The sequence below is a fragment of the Carassius carassius genome, chromosome 33 (genome assembly GCF_963082965.1).
Source record: "Carassius carassius chromosome 33, fCarCar2.1, whole genome shotgun sequence".
NCBI lineage: Eukaryota > Metazoa > Chordata > Actinopteri > Cypriniformes > Cyprinidae > Carassius > Carassius carassius.
The window spans coordinates 23,167,317-23,188,630 of record NC_081787.1 but is presented as its reverse complement, the minus strand read 5'-3'; the positions used below and the strand labels follow the sequence as shown (position 1 = coordinate 23,188,630).

Sequence of the window (21,314 nt, the reverse complement as noted above, 5' to 3'; positions counted from 1 at the left end):
TTCCATCTTATCTCATGATTCTGATCTGTAGTACTCTCCTTTTTCTCTCCCTGTGGGTGTTTTTTTTTCCTTGTGGGAGTAATTTCTATGAGTGTCACTGTTTATTAATTAGTGTGTGTTCGCAGGGACTGCCTGTTAAAATGTCATTGACTTAGTGTAGCTACTTCAGATTTTGATTAGTCATTTCTATATACATGTGTCTGTGTTGTGAAAGTGGCGTGACATTCAGCCAAGTATGGTGACCCATTCTCAGAATTTGTGCTCTGCATTTAACCCATCCAAAGTGCACACACACAGAGCAGTGAACACACACACACACACACACACACTGTGAACACACCATTTATGCTGCGGCGCCCGGGGAGCAGTTGGGGATTCGATGCCTTGCTCAAGGGCAACTAAGTCGTTTTATTGCCAGCCCGGGATTCGAACCCACAACCCTAGGGTTAGGAGTCAAACTCTCTAACCACTAAGCCACGACTTCCCCATGTCGTGGAAGTTGAACAAATATCATTAATATCATCATAGCCTAGTTCAATATTAACATTGGTCTCTATTTCCAGTTTTGTGCAAGAAGAGAGATCTCAATCCAAACAGCAGAACACTATGAATTTTTATTTGGTTATCATTCTGTATATGTCTTGTAGCTTAACCTGTGTGACCAGAAAATCTGAATGTAGTAGTGAGTCAAACGTGTAAATGAATGTCATCCAAATAAAATTACCCTTGATGGATTTTTGTGGTTAACTGTCTATTCACACACATCCTCCATGTCTGAGCACTCCAGATAAGCAGACAAAACTCAGTCAGGCAAAAATGATTGCTAAATTTGTTGTTAGTTAGCTAATAAGGGAACTAATGACAAAATTACAGCAACGAAAGTATTGAATTTGCCTTGTTTTTCTTGCTTGTAAATGTATGTGTGTGTTAGTTTGTTTCATCAAAATATATTCAGCAAACCCAACAATTATATTTTTGTAATAATGTACTGATGACAATACTGGTTTTGGCAAATTATGTTTGCATTTAGGTTTAAATATCCCATCTCATTAAATATTCAATGAGCCTTAAAGGAATAGTTCACCAAAAAATGAATATCCTGTCATCATTTACTCACCATCAAGTTGTTTCAAACTTGACAATAAAAAAAAAAAAAACTTTAAAAATTGTAAATGCATTGTTTTATACATGACGATTTTGCTGAATACAAACGGAATATGATGCTAGTGAGCCAAGAAAGCCCCAGTTATATTTTATTGTACTTAATTTCCCATCAGATAAAGTGTGTTTGTGCAATTTATGACTACTTTGAGTATATAAGTTGATTAATGCCAAGAAAGAGGCCATAAAGTAATTTCACAGTCTCTTGATTGATAATTTTATGTAATAGTAATGGCATAGCAGTAACCCTAATGCCCAAACATTTATTGCTTTAGTTTGAACATTTTCGTTGTTATTATTGTTGGTAGTGGTGGAGCAAACGATTTGAATAAAACCACTTATTTAAGGTTCAGTTTCTGCCAGCAATACTGGGGAAAATGAATGAAAAATAGTCCAAGCAGTTTATCCAATGTCATGAATAATGCACTTCTGTGTGAAAGGTTTCACATTCGCCCGCTCATATGGCTTGCTTTATGTATCAACCTTCCTTGTCTTTGCCAACAGGGGAGCGTGAGCCAAAACATCGAAAAAGCATTCGCGCCAAATGAATCCAGTGTGGCTCAAGCGAGCGTTTCTTTCTTCTTTTTTTTTCTTGGCTCAAACTGCCGACTTCAAACTCACAGCAGTGACACATACTTTCCTCTTCAACAGCTTTCCTTACCCCATGTGGTGGACATTACCCTCTAGACTGACAACTTCTCCAGTTTCCTCCAAACTCACCGGCTCCGTGTGTGATGCCAGATGACTGTTATTAGGACCCTTCTGTAGCCTGAACACAGAGCTCTGAAAGGTCAAAATAAATACTTAGAAAGAAAAAAAAAAAGGGCGAAAGAAACAAGAGTTGGCTGCCAACAAGCCATGTGCTAATAGCACAATGAAACAATACTGTTAAGTGGCCCCTGAAAATAATTGCAGATCTGTGTTTTTATTTGCTAAGGCTCCTGGGTAATAAACTGGGTAACGTTCAGTGCTAGCAGTAAAATGCGTTCAGCCACATGTGGAAAAGAGAGAGCGCGCTCTCCTGTTGACCAGTTTTATTTGGAGATGAAGGGATGGGAACATACTCATGCTAGAGTCATTATTATAAAACATTGGTGTTGGGTTTATATTTGATCCCTTGGACTGATTGTGTTGTCTAAAAAAGGGACTCATTAAAAAGTAGGTAATGAAAACGTGCCCACTTGTAATTCTAAACAAGTACTACTTTCTTTACTCTGTCGAACACAAAAGATGAATATCCTAATATAAAATGAAAATGAATGGGGACTGGGTCTGTCAAGCTGTAAAATGACAAATAATTACAATAAATCTATCATAGTCTATTTATTATCTGATAGCAGTTGCTCTGGACTCTTGTTTTCCTTTCAAGGACACTCAGACCATATGAAAGAAAACGAAACCTTTTGTTACCCATGTTGTACAGCAGGGATTTCACCTTGCTGTTGAGACTGAACAGACAAATTAGTGTATCTTCTAAATAACAAACCCTGTACAGGAAAACCAGAGCTACTTAAAGATCTCTTAAAAATGACAATGAAGTTGAATGAAATACAGCTAGTGAAATTTCTCTCCTGGGTCTTTTGTTCTCAATGTGTTCTGTCACCATTGCTTTTGTGACAAGCCCAGTCAACCGACTCTTCTTTCCATCAATGAGGTGACTGGAGAGTCATTATCTGAAGATTAGTGACAGTATCAGGTTTTGGCATGCGGAGCCCTTGGGGTCAGAGGACTTGGCAGGCTGTTGGCTGCTCGCAGGCAGAACTGGGGTCTGTAGATGTAACTTACCTCACCGCTGTGACCTTTCCGGGACTATCTGTTGACACGGCCTATCTGAGCCAGTAATCCTTCACCAATCATCTCTCCTTTTCCCTCTTGCCTTGCATATACCTCTATACTCCTGTTTCTTTTTCTAGGCCTGATATTTATTTATTTATTTTTACTTGCTGAATCTGAATGACTAGTTGACTGATAGTTAAGGAAGCATTGTTTTGTGTAATTGCATTGGAAACCTATCTATCTATCTATCTATCTATCGATCCATCCATCCATCCATCCATCCTTCCATCCTTCCATCCATCCATCCATCATATTCTCAAAACTATAAAAAAAAATGCAAAAAAAGCCAATAAATTAGTCAAATAGGTTTCAATTTTAATTAATGTGTTTACTTTAATATTAAATATGTAAACAATTTATATATATATATATATATATATATATATATACATAAAAATGTATATATAATGTATGTATTATTTTAAATATTAGATTTTAATTTATTAAATTATAAATTCTACATCTGCTAATACAAATTAGTCAACCTGAATAAATGACTAGTTGTTTTTTGGACAGTTGGTTGACAATTTTTTTTTATTTATTTATTTTTTTCTTCAAAGATTTGTTGTTTAATTGATATAACCATTTAGAATTAATTTCACAATCTGTGCAAGTTAGGGAGAGTGGTCTGTAATCCATTTAAGTGAGAGGGCTTAAAGTCTTTGACATGTACGATAGGGGTTTAACACCCTTCTCAAGGGAGCACTACTGCATATTAGCTGAGTCCATTAGAACTGGAATTGACCCATTTGTGGGTATTCAGGATCACTGCACCTTTCCAGACATGTGCAGGAACCTGGTTATTTCACTCTGATTGGAGTGTTTCCATCAGCCTCTGCTATTATGCCACTTGCTGGAATTAGTGATTCAATCCCACAGCCTGCTGCCTTGCCCTCTGAGAATACGAACATTTTGTCCCCCATTTCAAAGAATCAAACCCTTGTGAAGTAACATTAGCAATTATACAGATCTGACTTGAGATTTCAAAGTCCTGGACTTGACTTTATTCAAGATGTCTCCTTAAATCAGTTCATTAACGGGAGATAAAACCCAATCCTTTAATTAAGAGCTAATTCCATTTTATTAAAACAGACTTAAGTGCTTAAGGAAACAAAACTGTATTCGTCAATCCTTCCATTATAAGGGCTCTCTTTACTTCCAAAGATTCTCTTTTTATGTTTATTTCATCTCGTCAGAGCACCAAATTACATACCACGAGCGAATGTGTGTGCCGTTTTCGGTTTATCGAATCCTGGCCATTTGAAAATTCAACAGCAGGCCTGATGGCTCGAAGGACAGGTTTGTGTGTGAGTGCGGAGTTGAGGATTTTTTCTGGAACAGGTTTCAGGATCAGATGCATTCCGGTCGCTTCAGAGAACACCAGCGTTCCAGTCAAACATGAGATATTCCTTTCTGCTGTTTTTTTTTTCAGAATATAATATAGCTTTTTTCATTGCCAACTCACATGGTTTTAATTGTGACAAGGCAGGTCAGTGCAGCGGAGGAAACAACAGGTGGAAAAACTGCGGTAAGACAGTCACGCCGTCACAGTAATCTGATTGTATTACCGCTTAAAAACACGAGTCAGGGCACACTTAGACATCACGATGTCAGCTTTAGCATGAACAATGAGCTGGATTGTGTTTTAGCCTCACTGTCAAACAATGCTGCTTAGAACAGTTTTATTTATACCTGCTTACATTTTTTTTTGCTAAAAATCTCATTTTGAATTGAACACTAATTACATATTCTGCTTCAGTCGGCTGTAGAGTGAGCCTTCGGGGCTTGTGACTGAATTCATGCCAGAGAGGAAGCGTTTGTACAATGTCATCTTAAACACGCTGATTGAGGCCGACAGCTCAAGTTTTATAGACTCATTTAAAGCGTCTACTCAGAGTTTCTTCTCATTAAAACAATTCTTTGTGTTCTTAGACACATTTGGAATTTTTTCCACCCAGAATAAATGTCATGTGCTTCACAGACCGTTCAACAGTGTCACCTCACTAAAAAATCTACGATGAAACGCAGCTCTCGTGGAAACAAGAGTACTGAGCGTCTCAATTCACCGTCCGTCTGTTGAAAGACATTGGAAGTGTTCTCAAACGCAGCCGGGGGGCAAGTGCGAGTGGGCTGCATTGATCTTTAATGACCTTGCTCGGTGAACAGTTATCTAGATAAATCCAATGCCGCCTGAACTGTACGAAAAAAAAAAACTATTTGTCAGCAAAAGACATTCACTCAATTTAAACTGTGTCAAATCCACTGTCAAATTATTTCTAGAGGCATTTATGTTTGAACGCTCTTAAATGATATTAATACCACATTATACTTAATTAGTTGGCAGGAGACGGATTACAGAAGAAAAAAATTAAGATCTAAAAACAGACTTGCCAGTCTGGTTATTTTTTTTTTCTACATTCAATCACATTATTATTTTTATTTAATTAGCTTTTTGTAGTTTATCACACTTTAAAAAAATGCATGTGTTTTTGTGACTTTTTTCTCACAATTTCAAGTTTAGGCCTAGAGTACATCTCACCATTCTGACTTTTTTTCTCATACTTATGAGTTATAAACAAAATTGTGAGACAGAGAAGTCAGAATTGCAAGAAGCAAACTAGTGTCTTAGGGCAATATTTTGTTATTATCATAATTAGTCAACCTTGTTCTGTTTTAGTCGACTAAACATCTGAGCATTTTAGTCTAGTTTTAGTCAATGAAAACGTTTAGTCACATTTTCGTCATGCTGTATAATAGTTAAACTATTATAAAATAAATTCTCATCTTCTCATCATCATATCATCTTAGTCATGGGAAGAAAGCTCGACAACTAGTGTAAACCTACAATTCTGAGGAACAAAGTCAGAATTCTACAATTGCGAGGTTTATGACTGGGAATTCCAAGAAATTCTGATAATAATAATAATTCTATTTCTGAGAATGAAAAAAAAAACCAGAATTGTGAAATAATTCATATAATTTTTCTAGGCAAATTTGCAGCAGTTCGGCTCAAAGCTCTTACCATAAACCTTTCCTCAATTATCGATTTTCAGATTCGATTCAATCCGCAGTGACGTCACTTTAACATAAACCAAGAGCCCCCATGGCCCGTAATGAGGGTTGATAAGGACTCATTGACAGCATTTTCATTAGTCTTCCAATCATGTTTCCTCGTTAAAGTAATCGTGTTGTTTTGGGCATATTGAAGTGTAATTTCCCCAATTCAACAGATACTTCAACAATGGCACTCATGTATGAGAGTGCAAGAGAATTTTGATTGGAATACAAGAAGTAAATACGGGTTAAAGCAGCCCATGTAATTGTGGCTTTTGAAGCCATTAATGTTAATGTAATAAATAAGCATGCCTCATTTGATCTGGTCGTTGGTGGAACAGGTCTTGCACTACATTGAAATGCTGTAATCTGTGTGATTCCGCTCATGGCGGGCGTCACACTGACACTGGGAGTGAAAAATGGATGGAGCTTCTTGGCATATTTATGTGAAGGGACGGGAGACTGTAGACTAATAAGAGAGAGGCGGGGGCCCCTGCTGATGTGAGTGGCAATATCCTCCTGCGGTGCACGGCCCCTCTCAGGGGACGTCTCTTTAAAGGACATGGGGAGAAAAAAGGGAGCGAGAGAACGGCTGGCGAGCTGCCCTCGGAAATCACGCTGCTATCTTCTCTTCAAAGGCACTGATTACCCAGCTCTCATTCTTCAAGTAAATGCTCTCTCGTGCATTCAGCCCGGGGAAATGATGCATTTCACGAGAACAGGGAATGGGGAAGATTTTCATGTGAATGTGACACAGTATAAGCACAGAGGAAGTGTAATATCTTGCTGGTGTCTCTTTATATGAGACAAAGTAAAACGATACAATTGTCAGATGTGTGTGTGCGTGTTTTAAGACACTAAATCTATTGACATTTTTCAGTGGATGATTTTTTTATTTTTTGATAAATGCTAGTTAATTATTCAGTCATGTGGCAATAACATTACTAGTTGCTGGTCTACTACTAGTCCGTCTCTCAGATGAAGACATGTTGTAACATTTATGGGTTGCAATGCTTGTAATTGGACTATAGTATCAACATCCTCCAGCTTCTGGACTTTTATTGTTATGTTTTATTGTTATTTTATTGTGATCTTTTATTGTTATCTTGAATCATTTAGGCTTTGATTCTCTATAATTTATCTCATTCTATTGAATTTTAGTTGATCTCATTTTTAGTTTAGTTCTGTTTACTGATGCTAATTTATGTACAGTATGCCTGTAAATCCTAATTTGGCACAACTAATAAATGCTCTGATATGAATGGGCTGCGTGTGAGGAGACGGGAATAAAACTTTCCCACTCCAGAATTCACAGAGTCGCCTGCAACCTACAGGAGGCACATCACCATGGGAACTGTTCGAAAAGCGTTAAAGTTACTCAGAACTGCTTCATGCATTTCGAAAAACAAATTCAGTTTCTCTGAACTCGGTCTGTTACTGCTGGAAATTGAGATATTGGGCATTTTTGGTGAAATGGAACCCATTGTTATAGCTAGGATTGGGAATGTTGGGATTCATTCATGCAATTCGGCGGAGACAGTCTTTTTTCTGCAGTATGGTGCAATGCTACAGACAATGATCTTATACCAGGAAAAAAATAAAATAAAATCATCCAAATGATGCAATCTTATAAATCTGGTTATTATTTCAAAAGTTTAGTAAATTGATGAGGGTATTTCTTTTATTTAAATTCCACGTCAACTATGTCTGACCCACATCAAATACTTCTCTTTTTGTAATTGAAATGATTCTTTTACAGTGTCTAGCCTACATCAAATAATTAAATCAACAACGTGATGAAATGAAATTAGAGGCAATGTAATGATTCCTGCAACTGAAAGCAATCAGGGATGAACTTCACATGTGTGAATTGCAAGGGTCCCAGAAGTTCATCATTTTTGAAGTTAATTTGAAATTGTTGCTCGCTGTATTTTTGCCCACATAACACAAAATGGGGCTGGAAGGGCCTGGGGTTTTAATTTCCGTGCTCTGTGCACTGGAATCAGAGATCAAAGACACTCGTCTCACTGAACACACTACTGTCCCTCTCTCTCTCTCTCTCTCTCTCTCTTTCCTCATTCACGCTCCGTTTCTGTGCAAATCCAGATTGAATTTTCCTTTCTTTGTGTCTGACATACAAATCCAATGACACTTATATATGTCTGTATGCTTATTCTATTAACAGCCTCATCAATTAATTGTTTACATGTTAATTTAAGTATTTATTTGAATTATGACATCTCAGATATATTAGAGCTATTTTTTTTTTGTGTGTGTGAATGTTAAGTTAAACATTTTAATTTATTACCATTATTTATTTACTTATATATTTGCTTGTTGGGTACACCTTATATCATATTTACTGTCATTAACTATATTATATTGTGTATAAAATATATACTACGCTAATAAGACTACACTACTGTCTAAAAGGTTATTTAAAATCTCTTATATGCTCACAGAGGTTGTATGTATTTGATCAAAAAAAAATAATAATAATAATTGCAACTTCAAATACATGTAATTTATTTTAAAATGTAATTTATTCCAATTTATGCCAAATACACATAATATATTTGTGACCCTGGACCACAAAACCAGTCTTAAGTGTCAATTTTTGAAAATTGAGATTCCATTGATGTATTGTTTATTAGGATCGGTCAATATTTGGTCGAGCTACAACAATTTGAAAATCTGGAATCTGAGGGTGCAGAAAAAATGAAATACTGAGAAAATCACCTTTAAAGTTGTCCAAATAAAGTTCTTAACAATGCATATTACAAATCAAAAATTACGTTTTGATATATTTGTGGTAGGAAATTTACAATACATCTTAATGGAACATGATCTTTACTTTATATCCTAATGATTTTTGGCATAAAAGAAAAATCTATCATTTTGACCCATACAATTTTTTATTTTTTCAAAAAATATACCATAGCGACTTAAGACTGGATTTGTGGTCCAGGGTCACATATGTAAATTAATAAGCTTTTTTTTTTTTTTTTTTTTTTTAATTTCAGGTAAATTTAACGTGTAAAATGACATGTTTTACAGGAGTAAAATTAAATGTGTTTGTGCATCATATTTACCGTCATTCAATTATATTATATTGTGGAAAAATTATATATTGCCATTTTGTTAACCATGGGTTTAGATATCCTGGCATCAGTTGTTAAAAAGATCAACTGCTATTAACCGTATCTAAAAATCAGAGCTGTCAATAATTTAGTACTGTGCATTAATTCAGTAGTATGTTTACTTATTTAAGAAAAACAATAAAAAATGTGTGCGTTTAATCTTGCCCCCTGAATAAATGAGCACATCATATAATAAATTTGATTATTTTTATATTGATTGACAGTCTTAGTAAAACATCAATCATGATAAATAGATATCATCTGAGCTGGAAGTGTCACGGCAGATTGTAGGTCTTCAGCAGCCGTGGACGACACAAACTGAGAAAAGTATTAGATGTTTCCTCTGCCAGAGCAACTCTAGCTCGGCTAGACACGTGTGGAAGAATATGACTAATGAAGTCATTGCGGTTGTCTAGACGTGACTAAAACCACGTTTGTTTTCAACAGCTTTGACAGACGTGTTTATTTACATGTGGGGACGCCAACGTAATGGAGGTGAAAACCTCCTCCCACCAGAGAGACAACATACATTTCAACTTGAGGAAGCTGCCAGAAGAACATTTGAGCTGTGTTTTGCGCTCAATACTGACATATGTAAGCAGGACCCAAGCCAAGAGAAGACATATATTAGATCCTGGAATAAGTGTTATTTTCTGAAAACAGACGTTTTATGAGAGAGAGAGACAGTATGGAACTATACACCAATTATTCTGACAAAAGGGAAATTCATAAAACCGGGGTGATGAAATAGTTACAGTAATTGCCTAGCTTCTGTTCCTGTCACGTTTTGTGTCCAGCCGCGTCGGGTTAACGTGTAATTAGCCGAACTCGCAAATGAGCATGGAGCATCACGCAGCAGTTTGGCTCAAGCTTGCTGTAGAACCATCCATATTAAACACTTGAATCAATGGAAATAAATTATCATTCAAAAGACTGGGATCAGTGAGATTTTTGAATGTTTTTAAATAGTCTCGTAAGCTCATCAATGCTGCATTTATTTGATTTAAAAAAACAGTAATATTAGGACATATTTTTACAATTTAAAATAACTGTTTTATATTTTACTATTAATATAAGCTGAATTATATATCTATATCTATCTATCTCTCTCTCTCTCTCTCTCTCTATATATATATATATATATATATATATATATAAATTTAACATATCCATGCTGAATAAAACTATAATCTATTTAAAAAAAAATTAAGCAAAAGACAAATAATTTTGCATTTTAAATTATCCCTTTTTTTCATGACGACAGTGATGAGAATATGAATACACTACTGTTAAAAAAGATACGTTTTTGAAAGGTGCTCACAAAGGCTGTATGTATTTGATTAAATACATTAAAAACAGTACAATTATGAAATATTTTTGCAATTTAAAATAACTGTTTTCTATTTAAATATATATTAAAATGTAATTTAATCGTGTGATGCAAAGCTGTATTTTCAGCATCATCACTCCAGTCTTCAGTGTCACACGATCCTTCAGAAATGATTATAATATACTGATTTGCTGCTTAAGAAACATTTCTTATTATCAGTGTTGCTTTATATTTGAGTGACGTGACATTCAGCCAAGTATGGTGACCCATACTCAGAATTCGTGCTCTGCATTTAACCCATCCGAAGTGCACACACACAGAGCAGTGAACACACACACACACACACTGTGAGCACACACCCGGAGCAGTGGGCAGCCATTTATGCTGCGGCGCCCGGGGAGCAGTTGGGGGTTAGATGCCTTGCTCAAGGGCACCTAAGTCATGGTATTGAGAGAACTGTAGATGCACTCCCCCCACCTACAATTCCTGCCTGCTCGAGACTCGAACTCACAACCTTTCGATTGCGAGTCCGACTCTCTAACCATTAGGCCACGACTTCCCCACATATTCCCCACATATTCCCCACATATTCCCCATTCCCCATGGATACTGTGATACATCACTGAGTCTTTTGTAGCATTATACATGTAACATTACACATATACCAGTTTAATAAATCCTGATGATTTCTTAAATGATTTCTTTCAAAGAATGTCTTACAAAAATAAATTTTGATTGAAATATGACCTGGAGTCTTTCTTAGCGGTTGTGAGTCTCACCCACATTGAGAGCCGCGCTACTATTCTTGCTGAACCGCGGTGTCTCTCATTGAAAACATTCAAAGTAATTACGTTTCCAGTGCAGTCGATGTGATCTGCAGTCTATTAGTGACACATTCATTGCCGTGCACAGTTGAACAGAGCATGATTAAAGACAAGCTAGTGGACGCTAAGATCTCTTCAGGTGGATTCGCTTTGAAATGATGCAGCAATTAACAGCTTTCGGACAGAAAGCGACGTCAGGCAGCCGGTTGTTGATTGGACGTTGTTGTTGTTTTGGTGTTTAGCTGTCTTTGTGTCTGAACCGTCCCCCCCCCCCCCAGCCTCTGAGGGGAATGTTTAGAATCGACTGCCGATTAACGAATGCCCAAACGAGTTCAAAGGAATGGAAAATTAAAGCGTAAAGATTTCTGAAGTCTGTTCTGTTTGTTTTCATCGTTTGATGCTTACCATTCCTCCGGTTGTGTTCGAGCCAGCTAGTTTTCACGGGTTGTTTTTGTAACCCCTTTCAGCTGTTTCATTGTGAAATGAATCAAAGAAGACTTCTGGCTTGTGTGTCCTCACAAGACGAATGAAACGGATCACTGAAATCCAGACTGTTAAGTGCTATTGCTACATTGCTAGTGCTACATCCCAATGCCAATTCTGAACTGTGTCCATCACATGCAAAATCATGGGCAGGTCATATTTTACTCCAAAATCCAGCAATATATATATATATATATATATATATAAAGACAAGATAGTGGACCCTAAGATCTGTTAAGGTGGATATCATACCATATTTATATCTAAATATATTACAGGGTTTTTTGCAATATGAGCCAACTGTTTATTGATTGGTTTTGTGAGAACTGCGATGTTCAGTTTTGGTCTTCACGGATGAACATGCTTCATATGTAGCTCTTCACGGCCCTGTCGACCTCTTCCTCTTTCCACTTCATCAGCTTCTCCATCTCTCCTTCTGTTCTCCACTGCAGCCGAGAGCTGCCTCTGCATAATTTCAGGCCAGGGGTTAAAAAGTGTCTCGAAACCATGTTCTGTCTAAAAGCTGAGCTTCAAAGCCAGAGATAATATGCGAGTTTCGTAAAGCAGAGATCTTACTTTTGAAGTTGTTTGTTTGTGCGTTATTTTCTTGCTGTTTCCACCACACATTCAACTCTCTAATGCATTTGTCACGAAACCACATGGAAGGCCTATCTCAGCATTCAGGTTTCAACTTGAGAACGACTCAGAATAGACTAAGATTAGATTTAGGTTCTTAAACGCACCCTGTATGCTGTTAACTTCAACCGCAGATCTGCAATTACACCGTAATTGTGGTAAATTCCTCTCAATATGAATGTGAAATATGGAACATGAAGAAGACATTAATTTGAAGTTGGTGCCCATTAAGGGATAATCGACATGCAGCTGCCATAATTTCCTCTCTCCATTATGCAGTCTGCTGAATGCGCTCAGCGTCTCTGACTATTACTGCGTCTGCATCAGTTTTTACAGTTTGATGACATGGAAAATTGACATTTGTTTGGCAGGTTTGGTGGCGCAGGGGTTGGCTGCTTGTTCCTGGTGTAAATCCCCACAGTGGTGGTGTTTGTGGACACTGCTCTGATGTTCCAGTGTACACGGACGTCTGTTTGCTAAATTGGGTCTAAAATTCTGGAAATGTGCCGGAGCACCTCCTGCAATATTCATTAATGGCATTTCAGACTTGCTTTCTAATTGGTTGGCACAGTTAATCACTGGTCCCTTGTATTGCGAGTTGAAGGTGCCCAGAAAAGAACTAACAAATAAAAAAACAAAAAACAAGATGGAGTGAATTAGAAACAGCACAAGGCTGTGTGACAAAGCAATTAAACAAATGAGACAAAAAAGAAAAAAGAAAATGTTCTAAATGGTTGGTGGGAAATGATTCTAAAAAAAACTTGAAATAATAATAATAAATAAATGACTGATTATTATTATCGTTGTTGTTGTTGTTGTTGTTGTTAATGTTAAAAAAATATGCAAAATAAAATATATTTTGCTATACACGACATATATACGAAATACAATTATTATTATTATCATTATTATTATTTTAAAAGTAATTTCCATTTCTAGTGAATTACTAAATAATATTAACTGATGTTTTACTACTGAGGTTTTGTAAGTCATCATTCTCATTACTGTAAACATTACTGTAATTTTAAAAAATGCCACAATTTTAAGACCACAATATAATATTATATATTTATATATATATATATAAAAAATATATATCTTTTTTTATTTTAAATAATAATAGTCATTATTACATAATATATGATCATGATACATAATACATGATTACATGACAATTGAAATAATAACAGTAAATTGCTTTATGAGTAATATAATTTTAATTAAATATGCAAATTTCTGAATAAATTATATCTAACTAGCTACCATGTTTCTCTAGATTGCAGGGAATGTTTTAGTGCCTTTTAGACTTTTAGAATCACATTTATTACTAATCAGCTCTGCTCTGAAGAAAGAACGCCATCAAAAGTTAGTGTCAGCTTTGGACTGGGAATTGAACTAAGCATGTTTTAGTCTTCATTGTTCGCTATCCTGCTGAGCCACTGTTAATGTGAGTGCAAACAATGGCCTCCTTGAGGAAATGGAACGAGCCCTGAGGGGAAGTGGTGTCAGTGGTCAGGGTGATAACCTGGCAATTACTGTCAGCATTGCTCATTAATCTGAGAGAGTCCTTTACTCGCCTACAAGCAGCTGCCACCGCTGCCGCCCCGTCCTGGAGACACGGCTCTGGCCTGGCTGCTCATTTGTGCTCGCTGTGCAGCTCAGGGGCGATTGACTGAAGGAATGTTACATTTGGGCCATTTTTGAATTGGTCTTCCCGGTGTTTCTGAGGGTGGATATGTTGCTGTTACTTTTGCTATTTACAATTTAGTATTTGTTAAGCAACGGTGGCTGTCTGGAAGAAAAAAAAATTAAAGAACAGTGCCACTCAAAAGATTGTCTGTAAGATAAATAAATAAACCACTTGTGGGTTTTGTTCAGTATTCCTTTTTTTGTTGTGAGAAATCAATACTTTTATTCAGCAAAGGTGCATTGTATTGTTATAAAGATTTCTTCTTTTTTTATGCTGTTGTTTTATGATAATAGGAAATGTATCAAAAGGTTCATTTGACAACGAAGACTGGAGTAATAACTGAGCTTTGCATCACAGCAATAAATTACATTTTAAAATTCAAATGGAAAACATTTTAAATGGTTAACGTTGTTCAGAATATTATAGTTTGTACTGTATTTTAACCAAATGGTGAGCCTAAGAGACTTTCTAAAAACATTTTTTTAAAATCTCACTGACCCGGAACTTTTGAACAATTGTGTACGTGCTGATAGATTTAAATTCAAACATTTTGAGAAAGGAAAGAATCCCAATATCATTTTTGTCAAGATTGTCATTTTGGTTCACAATCTGTATGCTATTTTTAGTCAAACATATGTCATGGAAAGCATATTCACAGGAGCTCTGTGATAACCATCAGAAAGGCAGAGGAGGAACCAAAAAGTGAAAAACCGAGAGCTTGGATTCCCCTCAGGCTGGACTGTCCCACCAGACGAGCCCTCTTCCTCCTGATGGACGCCTGCTATCTTTCTCGCATCAATCTCACCTGACCGCTGATATATCAGGAAATAAATGAGAGGAGATCTCCACCTCTTCTGTCACTGCCTTAATGTGTGAGATAAGCAGCTCCACGTAATTACAATCCTCCAAAATAATTGAAACAAGAGGCTAAACGTTTAGCTGTAGTTTTAATTAGGCCGTGCTTCAAATTAATAATTGCCGCTTAAATCAGAAATCAGGCCCACTGTTGTGACGGCTGCTACGTTCTAATAACAGTGGCACTCGTTGGCTGTTTATTACATTATTTCTCTATGGGAGGCTTTCACCGGGGGCTGCCGAGGGGAAGAGGGGCGAGAGGAGGGAGAGAGAGAGAGATGGATGCAGGCACTCTGTTTGGTTATCTTTCGAATGCAGCAAAGCTCAGCTAAGATTAAATTCATTCGCTTTTCCATGGATATCGCATGTTCATTTCCCCCCTTCGTCGGCAGTGTTAGGAAGAGGTGGAGTACTAAAGAATGGAGGGAGAAAACTGCCAATGCCACATATTCCAAAACGTAATCATGCCACCAACAACATCAGCGTAATAAAGCGCCTGCTGTTTAACATACGGCGTGTTGTCAACACACGGATAAGACTGAATATATGGCCAAGAGAAAATGTTGGTAATGTGTTTATGTGAAGTCTGAATATATCACTGGTGGTTTCTCAGAGGAAGGAAGGTGGGCAGCGCCTCCTCTGAAGCATGGGGAGAGAAAATTATCGTCTGTACAAAAATCAAGCAAAACAGACATTACGAAAGAGGAGATTAAATCGTGTCTTACTTTAGGGTGTTTTCAGAGTTTGCTTTGTGCTCTCTTGTTTGCTGCCCTCAGGCCTCTATGATAGTTTGGTTACACTTTAGTATAGGGGCCAATTCTCACTATTAACTAGCTGCTTATTAGCATGCCTACTATTAACTTGTTGGATGTTTATTAGTACTTATAAATCACTAATTCTGCATGACCATATTTTACATCCCTAATCCTAGCAAATAGCTAAACTTAGCAACTTCCATGAACTTTTAATAAGCAGAAAATTAGGAGTTTACTGATACAAAAGTCGTTGTTAATAGTTTGTTAATAGTGAGAATTGAACTTTAAAATAAAGTGTGACTGATAGTCTGGTCAGTGTTATCTTTGCATCATCGAGAGTGTTTTTTTTTTTTAGTATATTTAGAACTAGTCGTTATTTGTATTTTCCGATTTAGTACATTTTTAATACATTTGTTGTGTGTTTTAGCATTTTATTTGTGTTGTTGTTTTTTAATCACGTAATTTCATGTGTCTGTAGATGCATTTTCATGAATGAAACCCCATGCGCATATTTCATTTCATTGACATATTAAATACAGACTTAATGTTTTGACAGCCCTGAAAGGGGAAGTCATGGCCTAGTGGTTAGAGAGTTTGACTCCTAACCATAGGGTTGTGGGTTTTAGTCTCGGGCTGGCAATACCATGATTTAGGTGCCCTTGAGCAAGGCACTGAACCCCCAACTGCTCCCCGGGCGACACAGCATAAATGGCTGCCCACTGCTCTGGGTGTGTGTTCACAGTGTGCAGAGGTGGGTAGTAAAGAGTTACATTTACTTGAGTAATTTTTTCGGGTAACTAATACTTTTTGGAGTATATTTAAAGATGGGTACTTTTACTCTTACTTGAGTACATTTTTTGGGGAAAATATGTACTTTTACTTCGTTACTGTGGGCGACGCTCCTCTCCTTACTTTATCTTAATGCAATAAATGTTTTAAATGCTTCAGTTTATTCCAAACGCACCGTCTACTTTTCTCTGGGCAATGAGCGATGCCCATTTGCGTATGATTCATTCTTTTGAGTCAATTCTGTTCAAAGGCTTGATCAAACCAATTGGCAAAGGAGTGAATTGGTTCATGAATCAGTTTGAATGATTCGTTCAGTTCCCTGCCGCATGCGCTGAGCGTCTGAAGCGGTTCACTCAAAGTTGTAATGTTTAAGAACATCAGCAGCGTTGAAAACTTGGCTATGGAACTGCACTGAATTGAAAGCAAATCTGCAAAGGCTATTATTTGCTTGCGATGGAGATCCTTATTAAATGAACACCGCGTGTGCTGTCTACTGTTTAACAGGTAATAACTTGGGCTACATTCGATTACAGTACACGATACCACTGTGACATTAGTTTGTTGTACGTGTGTGGCTTATAACAGAGGGGGGTCAACTTGATTGCAGCTTCCAAAAGACAAAAAATAGCTGATTAAGATTATATTAATTTTAATACAATCACACCGATGCAAGTACGTTCAGCAAGTCATATCATCAGCTGCTAAAATCAGATCTGTGTTTGCTGGCGCTGAGCCAGAGATAGATGCGTTTTTACAGCACTGCACATTATAACCAATCACACATGATTCTGTTGAGCTTATTAAAGCATTGGCCAATCAGAGGTGTTCCGATGAGTCATCGCTAAAATGCCGGTGCTTCCTTAACTCGCTCACTGACTGGAGACCTCTTTCTGGCGAATTCTCTCGCAGGAACAACAAAGTGCAGATGTGTGTACGAATCTTTAATTAAGATATTGATTTCACAGTGTTAACAGTTTCAGTGATTTTAATGGGAGTTTCTGAGAGTGATTAAACTCTAGACTGTCAGTGAAAATGATCTTTAATAATGTAAATGTTATTTGCTCTCTTTCTGAACAATGAAAGATTAGTAGCAATTTTTATATCACATTAACTTTCAATGTTAAATTCACATTTAATATAAAGTCAGTCGTATTAAAAAATATGTTATGGCATGACACATATATCTGTTACTTAAGTAAATTACATAAATTGGAGTAAAGGCTGATGAAATATATACATTTATACACACACACACACACATATATTACATACATTGTATCTATATATCTAAATAAAAATAGGCTCAGTATATATGACCCAAAGTAACTAGTAACTAACTACTTAAGTAGATTTTTTATCCGATACTCTTTTACTCTTACTCAAGTAACTATTCAGACTAGTACTTTTACTTTTACTTGAGTAAATATTTCTAGAAGTACTTTTACTTTTTCTTGAGTACAGTTTTTGGGTACTCTACCCACCTCTGACAGTGTGTGTGTGTTCACAGTGTGTGTGTGTTCACTGCTGTGTGTGTGCACTTTGGATGGGTTAAATGCAGAGCATGAATTCTGAGTGTGGGTCACCATACTTGGCTGAATGTCACGTCACTTAAGTATATTCTATTATATTCTATAGGATTCCTGCTGTTTTCTTCACTTTGAGGAGACTCTCACAGATACAGTCCATAAGTTACAGTCCATAAATACACTGTCCAGTGCAGCGCTCTGTATTTGGAGGGGAATGCAGTGTCGGGGGACCCAAGTGCCTGGAAGGCTGTGCCACTGACAGCTGTAAATTTGATTTATCGTCTTGTCAGGTGTGCCCAGCGCGCTGACATAAAGATAACTGACATCTTGCTGTCATTAAGGCCTGGGAAGCACCGTCAATCTCTCATTGCCGTATTTATTCCCACTTTTCTTTGTCACTTATTTCTTCCCCGACCCCTCAGAAGAAGCACCTGTCACCCCTAGACCAGGCCTCGTTTTTCTCGCACCGTTTCATCTCCCACCTTCTGGAATAATTTGGTGATGGATTAAATGCTGTGGCTGAATCGCGGGACTCCGAGGTGCGCTTCGGAGGACGGCAAAGGCCGATTGAAGACAGACTGATTCCAGCTCTCCGGCTCGTTGTGCTATCCATCAACTCCAAGAGCTGGATGACTCTCTGTTGCTCTGGGAAAGTGTCCTATTAGCAGGGGTTGATGAAACATGTGTTTGAGGTATCTTTTGAGGGTTTGAGGGTTTTTAGAAATGCTGACATTAGATGAAAGCAATGATTCTATCAGCAGAAAGTCAAAATGTTTTAAATTATAAAATTGAAGGGATAAGTCATGAGTTAGAATACAAATCTTTTGAAGCACAGAATTGAGGCACGCATTTGAAATGTTAACCGTGATCAAAATACCATAGATTCTACAATTATTGTCAAAGCTCATAATTAAGTGGGGGCAGTTTTGGCCTAATGATTAAAGAGTCATACTTGGAACCCAAGGTCATGGGTTCGAGTCTCAGTACCAGCAGGGAATTTGTATTTTTTTTTTTTTACACCGCTGCAACAAAAAAACAAAGGCTCACTGCTGTTTCTACTATACTTGGCTCCACATCACGTCACATTTAATTGTTATGGAACTCTTTGTCATGTTGCTTTTGATTTATTTCGATATGCCAGATGCTTTCTTATTTATTTATTTAGAACAAATCTACTTTTTTAGTACTGTTTAATATTTCACCCTGACCAAAAATAATGTTAATGATAATAATAACAATCATATTAAGACTATTATTGAAGTCATAATGACATATTATCAAATCGTACAACTCTCTCTCTCTCTCTCTTTCTCTATATATATATATATATATATATATATTTTTTTTTTAATCCAATAATTTGTTGTTGTTGTTGTTGTTTTGGACAAATTATGCAGCTTTAGTTAAGGTGGTCAATTTTATCACAATAAAAAAGCAACATAATAGCAATAGCAAGAATCAAAGATGCTTTTGCGAGACATAAAGTCACATAGAAAGTGACATTGTGAGATAAATAGATATGTTTTGTGGTTTTCATGCTCCCAACCTTTCAAATCCCTCACCCTAAGTGAAAAGTGTCGTTAGCATGCTAATTTGTTTTTAAGGAACAGCAGATCTTTTGAAGCATGTCATGTGTCCTTCAGTGAGTGAACGAACGAACAAATGACCAGACCAGAACTTCCTCATACATGTACATAATTCATCATTTCTATCACGCCGTTCCTCCTCCTCAGGGACCGATGCTAATGCTACAGCTAGCGGCTGTGGCGTGTGTCTGTTCCTGAGGGAGGTCTGCGTTAACCTGAGGCCATTCTGCATTATGATAATGATAGAATCGAGTCTACGGGTCCTAATCAGCTACTGTCAGCCAATAACACCAGCCCCGGGGACAACCAGCCACAGCTAGCATCGCACGCTCTCAGCTTATCACCCTGTGTGTTTGTTTCCTCACTAATAGATGAAGTTTGTTAAACGGTAAGTCGTTTACAGACATTAAATAACTCAGAAAAGACCTGGGAGAGGCTTTTGAGGAGCCACTCAGATGAAGTCATCACTTTAATGAACATTAAGAAAAATAAGAGGCTGACAGAGTCCCTCAGAGGGCGGCGCATTTGGGTTTTCATTTGTGAAATCATTTACTCCACACGATGAATCTGGGATTGTCAACTACCGCAGTATGACATCTGCCTTTGTTTAAAACAAGCTTGAATTTCCTGTAACAATCCCCCACACTGATTGCCATATGAGGTCCTTCAAATCGAAATAAACGTTCCCTGAGGCTCCAGCCCTTCTTACAGCATTTCAAACAGAGCTGCCTCTTCCTGGCAGTCTCCTGTCTGTTCCTGCAAAGCATCTGTGCACCAATCCAGTTACTTTATCTCCTCTGCCACGCTCTCCTCATCTGCTTAGTGTCAGCTCGGGCCTATTAGACAGATAAGGGCTTCCCTTGAATCTCTTACAGGCAGGGTTTTTTGCCGTCGATTTCTCGCATGCCAACTCGAATCATGCTCTTACTCTATCGTTCTTTCTCTCATTTCCCACAGTCATTACGACCAGGACCGCTCGGCACTGAAGAAGAAGGAATGGGAGCGAAGGACACAGGAAGTGCAGCAAGATGAAGACTTGTTCTCTGCTGGATTTAATCTGTTTGGTGAGCCGTATAAGGTAAGGGTTTTTCCAAAGGCCCAGTTAGACCTCACACACACACACACACACACACACACACACACACACATCATCATCATCTGACACAGGGCAGCTAAAGGATGCTGAGTTGCTCTCTTTACTCAACTCCTCAACAGCTGGAATTGGTTTGAAGGAGTGCTTACAATCAGGGTTATGGAACTTTAATTTTTTTCCTTTAGATGCATCAGTAAAATATTACTTTTAGGATTAAAGTTAGAATGTATAATGGGTCAAGTTATATCCAAACCTGGAAAAGGCATTTGAAAAATGACTGTGCTAGATATTAAATTCATACAACGTAGAATGGTATTCAATTTTACCAATTTTACTTTCATATTTCTAGTTAATATGTTGTGTTTTTATGTTTACGTTCAACACAATCCTTCGAAACTATCGACCAACTATTCTCTGGGATCATGTCCATCCTAACAAAATAGCATGTACGCAAACACTCACTCAGTGTTGTGCCTGAACGCGTTCATTGAACGATAGTTCATGAACTTGTTCATATTTTGGGCGAACGTGAACTGAACGTGCTGTATTACTGCCT

General features: G+C 37.3%; 1 protein-coding gene across 1 annotated transcript in view; it reads left to right on the top strand.

The window, feature by feature from the left end:
* The window catches only part of LOC132114002 (AF4/FMR2 family member 2-like), a 216,862-nt gene that overhangs the window by 29,290 nt on the left and 166,258 nt on the right, over positions 1-21,314 (top strand). The window contains exon 2 of the mRNA XM_059522111.1: positions 20,623-20,743. Within this exon, the coding sequence (XP_059378094.1) occupies positions 20,623-20,743 (121 nt within the window). The remainder of the gene's footprint in view (positions 1-20,622; positions 20,744-21,314) is intronic.